Source organism: Poecilia latipinna, unplaced genomic scaffold, assembly GCF_001443285.1.
Source record: "Poecilia latipinna isolate Pla-1442-1.1 unplaced genomic scaffold, P_latipinna-1.0 Scaffold1400, whole genome shotgun sequence".
Classification (NCBI taxonomy): Eukaryota; Metazoa; Chordata; class Actinopteri; order Cyprinodontiformes; family Poeciliidae; genus Poecilia; species Poecilia latipinna.
Window position 1 is genome coordinate 160,191 of NW_015114016.1, and position 5,426 is coordinate 165,616.

General features: G+C 48.3%; 1 protein-coding gene and 1 long non-coding RNA gene across 3 annotated transcripts in view; one reads left to right on the forward strand and one right to left on the reverse strand.

The window, feature by feature from the left end:
• The window catches only part of LOC106962340 (uncharacterized), a 20,377-nt gene extending 18,710 nt beyond the window's left edge, over window positions 1-1,667 (forward strand). The window contains exon 3 of the long non-coding RNA XR_001427962.1: window positions 1,586-1,667. This is a non-coding gene — a long non-coding RNA (uncharacterized LOC106962340). The remainder of the gene's footprint in view (window positions 1-1,585) is intronic.
• Window positions 1-4,809, reverse strand: part of LOC106962334 (rap guanine nucleotide exchange factor 1-like) — a 12,455-nt gene extending 7,646 nt beyond the window's left edge. The window contains exons 1-9 of one of the 2 annotated variants that reach the window (XM_015056696.1): window positions 4,606-4,809; window positions 3,162-3,349; window positions 1,634-1,659; window positions 1,433-1,553; window positions 1,287-1,362; window positions 1,001-1,085; window positions 823-912; window positions 548-736; window positions 379-463 (exon numbers count right to left, since the gene is read on the reverse strand). In XM_015056696.1, the coding sequence (XP_014912182.1) occupies window positions 379-463; window positions 548-736; window positions 823-912; window positions 1,001-1,085; window positions 1,287-1,362; window positions 1,433-1,553; window positions 1,634-1,659; window positions 3,162-3,349; window positions 4,606-4,795 (1,050 nt within the window). In that variant the 5' untranslated portion in view covers window positions 4,796-4,809. Of the gene's footprint in view, window positions 1-378; window positions 464-547; window positions 737-822; window positions 913-1,000; window positions 1,086-1,286; window positions 1,363-1,432; window positions 1,554-1,633; window positions 1,660-3,161; window positions 3,350-4,566 lie in introns of both variants that reach the window. The other variant, XM_015056695.1, reaches the window with a different exon arrangement.
• Window positions 4,810-5,426: the final 617 nt, after the last annotated feature.

Below are 5,426 nucleotides of genomic sequence, written 5' to 3' on the forward strand. Positions count from 1 at the left end.
GTGAGAGACAGAGTGGAGAGAGACAGGCAGGTGAGAGACAGGCAGGTGAGAGACAGACAGGTGAGAGACAGAGTGGAGAGAGACAGGCAGGTGAGAGACAGGCAGGTGAGAGACAGACAGGTGAGAGACAGAGTGGAGAGAGACAGGCAGGTGAGAGACAGGCAGGTGAGAGACAGACAGGGGAGAGACAGGTGAGAGACAGAGTGGAGAGAGACAGGCAGGTGAGAGACAGACAGGTGAGAGACAGGTGAGAGACAGAGTGGAGAGAGACAGGCAGGTGAGAGACAGGTGAGAGACAGACAGGTGAGAGACAGGTGAGAGGGACAGACAGGTGAGAGGGACAGGTGAGACAGACAGGTGAGACAGACAGGTGAGCACCTGGATCTTGCAGAACAGGTCCGAGTCCAGCAGGGTGAGCTGTTCAGCCAGGTCCTGACTCCTGAAGTCCAGCAGAGTTCCTGGCCTGCCAGGTGAAACACACAGGTGAGACAGCTACCAATCAGAGCGCATCGTGGGCCGTCTAGTGCAGTCGGGTGGGCGGGGCTACCTGGCAGCTACGCCTTTAGCTGCGAGGGGGCGGAGCGACTGAGGGGAGCCAATCAGCTTCCACCTCTCCTCCATCTTGGACAGGATGTTGGCGTGCAGGAGGCGGGCCATGCCCAGCTCTCCACCAATCAGAAGGCAGAACACCAGGTCAGACAGCAGCAGCAGCAAATCAGGTTCCAGCTCCACAGAACTACAGCGAGAGAGAGCCGAGGGATCAGAACCAGAGGTCCGGTTCCACACCAGAACCAGAGGTCCGGTTGGGCCCGGCCGTCTCACCTGAGCCCAGCCACCACTCTGACCAGCAGCTGGATGGAGTTCCTGGCGGCCGTCAGGTCGGCGGCGCCGCCTTCCCTCAGGATTCTGTACGTGTTGCTGGTTAAGGACATGACTGACCCGGACCGTGGTTCTGACCCGGCTGGAAGGACCGAGGTGTCCCTCGGGTGTTTAAGGATATCTGCGCTGCAGCTTGCTGATGACATCACTGGGCGTGGCGAAGCCCCGGTAGGTGCAGAGAAAGGCCTCCTGGTACTGGTTCTGTTCTGTAAAAACCCAAACAGGACACCATCAGGTCCAGTCCGGTTCTGTTCTACAGAACCTCAGCTGTCCTCTGATACTGGTCGGGTCAGCCTCACCAGGGAGGTCTGTTGGTTCCTGTTGGGTTCCTGTTCACCTGAATCCCACCCCCCTCCCCCTCCCCCTGCAGAGACAGGTGGCCTTGTGTGATTGGCTGGCAGACGTACCGCTGCTGCCGGGCTGTGTGGCTTGGACCAATAGGATCTCAGGAGACGCAGCCTTCACGTCTGGCCCCTCCTCCTCCTGAGGGCAGAGGGGCGGGATTAGAGCACAGGTGAGACTTGTGACCACAGCAGAAGGGGCGGGGCCAAACCTCAGACTTCAGAGTGATTCTGTGACGGATCTCGTTTGGGTCAGCCAATAGGAGCTCGTCTTCTTCATCTTCCTCTCCGTTTCTCTGGCTGAACTCTGACCCCTGCTGGTGGTCCACAGAACTGCAGAGCAGTGAGGCTGAGAGTCTGCACAGGTGTGTGTGTGTCTAAAAGACAGGTGTGTGTGTAGGTGTGTGCCTCACCTGTCCTCGTTGTCAGACTGTGTGTCCTGAATATGAAAAACAAAAAATCACAGGAATGAAATTACACCTGGAGAAGCTCTGATGACAAAGCAGCAGATCATTGAACATTTCAGTAAAATCTCTCACATCCACTCATTATGACCTGTGGCAGACATTTTTCAAGATGGCCGCACAGTCCATTTCTGCACTAAATTTGCCAGCGCTTATCCCAGTTGGATGCTTATGGTGTGAAATTATAGGTGCATATGGTGAACCATAGAAATCATTCGTATTGTCTAGATCTTGCGTTTCCTTTCTCTGTTGGACACTTTTCAAAATGGCTGCCAGAATGTGTGTTTGCACCAAAATCAGCAGCAGTTACTGTTGCCAGTGGTGGGCACAGCTAACCAAAAAGTTAGCTTCTTTTCCCGCTTCAGGAATTATTTTTTTCGTGTATTATTTTTTTGTGCAGTTTTTTTCACAGTGCATTGTGTTCTGCGTCCTGATTGGCTAAACAGTCTCTGCGGTTCTTCTCTACCTGTGTGCCAACACCGTATTTAAATGTAAGTAATACAGATTGGCCATTCAGGAGATGAAAGCTGAAAACTTTGAATGCCTGATGGATAAAACTGGCCAGAGGCAGCAGAACCCGACCGGAGGCTCAGATCCGTCGCTCTGCCGTAGATCCAGCTGTGAATCTCACAGGGCGGCTTGGAGGAGACGCTTTAATGACACGACTCCTGATCACATTAAGGCCCGATTGATGAACATCCGCTGAGCTGGAAACAGGTTTTGTTCTTTGGTTTCAATTTGGAGTATTTATTTATGCTGTGTAATAATCGTAAAAAATAAAAGTAACTACTTCACAGATTTCACTAATCGCGGGTTATTTTCGGAACGCAACCCCCAAGAAAAACGAGGGATGGCTGTAATTCACTAAACAAGAATCTCATCGCTAAACTGAAGTAGTAGAAGCTAATGCTAAACTGCATTAAAAAATTGGCAGAAGCTAATGCTATCAAATATGATGACTGTCACCAAGTCTCTCATCTGGATCTCATTTTAGCTGACGAGTGGTCTGAGGCCCGCTAACAGCAACGTCCTCAGATTCTGGCAGGTTCTGGTTCTTCTGCATTTTATGACTTTAAAGTTTATGAACAGGAGTGAAGCTGAAAACGTCTGAAGGGACAGAAAGTTCATGAAAATGGGGAACATTTCATGGCAATAACTGGCTCAAAAACGGCAGCCATCTTGAAATGCCAGAGCCTGATGAGAAATATGACGAACATCCGAGCTGAGAGGTCAGCATGCTAATGCTAATGCTAGCAGTTACAGACAGACTGTTTCGATGGCAGAACATAGGCCCGGTTCTACAGAGGTTCTGCTTGCAGAAGGCTTGCTCTGACCTCTGACCCTGAATGAGGGGCTAAGGTCAACCTGAGGCTCAGGTTCTGGTCCGCTGATGTTCTCATCAGAACCAAGTGGTTCTGGTCTGACCCGGCACACAGAACCCAAACAGAACCCTGGAGTTCTGCTTCTTCTTCCTCACCTGCTGTTTCTTCTTTGGTGGTAAAGCAGGGGCAGGAAATGGACCTACAGAGGGGGCGGAGCCTGTGGTCAGGTGATCCAGCTGGTGGGCGGAGTCTTGATCTCGCTGTCGGACTTTATATTTCTGGTAGAATGAAACTGCAGACGGGTCGGTGGAGGACGTGGAGCAGAACTGCAGGTACTGATGGACTGAGGACAGGTGGAGGACAGGTGGAGGACAGGTGGAGGACAGGTGGAGGACAGGCATGTCAAAACTGCAATTATCATCTTTGGACCTAAAGATGAACGATGTAGACTTATAGACCTAGACTTATGGATATACAATTATAGATCTAGAATTGCAGATCTAGAGTCAGCTTCAGTTCTTCCAGCTGGATACCAGAGATCAGGCTGACCTCTGACCTGACCCTCCAGAGCCACATAAAGCCGGTTCCACAGTGGTTCTTCTAGCACAGTGGTTCCTAACCTGGGTTCAGGGGTTCGGTGGAGCCTCTGCCGCGGAGGTAAAGACGCACTGTGTAAAGTCGTGATGACGCCCCGCTTCGCCATCACTTGCTGCAGAGGATCACGTTACTTTGCTGAGCCAATCAGAGCTGCGGGAAAGATTTCCACTCTCAGCAGGGATTTGAACTTGTGTCTTTAATTACTTCAGTAAAGCTCACAGTTTTTACTAAATTCTATAGTCTAAATCTGCTCCTTAGTCACATCTTTTCGGGGTTGGTACTGCCTCTAGTGGCGTGGGGGAGGAAATACAACTAATTTACATTGATTTACATTAATAAATCAGAATACCGCAAATTATTGTCTGTGTCGGGGGGTTCGGTGAATGCACATATGAAACTGGGGGGTTCGGTACCTCAAAAAAGGTTAAGAACCACTGTTCTAGCAGCTGCAGAACATTTCAGGACCAGAGGACTAAAGTCTCTGACCAGAGAAACTCATCCAGGATTTAGTGGCTTTGATTCCTGCAGCAGGTCAGACTGACAGACCAGAAGCTGCAGCTGGAGATCTGACTAGAACCAGGAGGGTAGAGACACCACCCGGTTCTATATAGTAGTTTATAAATCACTGAACGGATTAAAGATCTGCTGCTGCTGGATCAACCTGCTGGTTCTGGTTCTGCTCTGCATCAGAACCAAACATGGAGAAGCAGCTTTCAGCTTCTATGTTCCACAGATCTGGAACAAACTTACAGAAAACTGAAAAACTGCTGAAACCCTAAGGTCTTTTCAGGCTAAACCCAGCTGGATGGAGTTGCTATGGAAACATAATTTAATGACGCCTCTCAGCAAAACGTTTCAATTGTTGATTCTATGTTGCATGAATTTATGTTCTTTACAGATAAAATTTGATTGATTTAAAGGATTTTCAAACTTCCACCAATCAGCTGCTCCGTTTTCACTCACTGTGTCGCTTCTTCTCAGGAAGGGGGGGGGGCGTCTTACTGGGGGACAAAGGGGAGGACATGGGGGCTTCAGGGTCAATGACATCATCACTGGGGGCGGAGCTTGTGTCCACATGGGTGGAGTTAAACCCAAAGGTGGACGCCTTCTGAGAGCCGCTGACACCTACAGGGAGAAGACAGGACAGACAGGTGAGGAGGGACAGGTCAATGTCACATTTCTTTATAAACATTTAGTTTATAAAGTTGAAGTTGCACCAAAGTGCTCGACAGAAGTCCATAAATAAACTATTTTTAAGAAACGAAATAAATAAGTTCCAATATTACAATAAATCAGAGACTTCAGTGAGTAAAAATGACGTTAAGAAGCACCTTGAAACTGTTTAAGAGTCAATCAGACCTGAAATAAGACAGCAAATCCTCAAATAAAGAGCTACAGTTATCCAAACAGGTTGTGATAAAAACATGAACATTTTTCTCAAACCCTTAAAACAGAAGCAGAAACTTGGCTAAATAAAAAAGTCATGTATCCAAATGGCTCAGAGCCAACAGCAACCCTAACCCAGCTGACTGGTGAAATGGAGAGAAGCTACCAAGAACCGTTTCACTTCTAGCATAAAAATTATTCTGTCCCCATAAAAAAGTCCAAAACTTTTATTTTCGCTAAGATGAAGAAAGTTTGATTCCATCCAAGATTTGACTTGAAATAAACAGTCTAAGACTGCAGAGCCATTTTTATTATTTTTACAATAAGCAAACTCAGCTAACCATGCTAATAGAGCTAGCCAAGCTAACTGAGCTAACAGAGCTAAGAGGATATTAGGGCTGTAGGATAATATCGATATCGCGATATATATCGATATT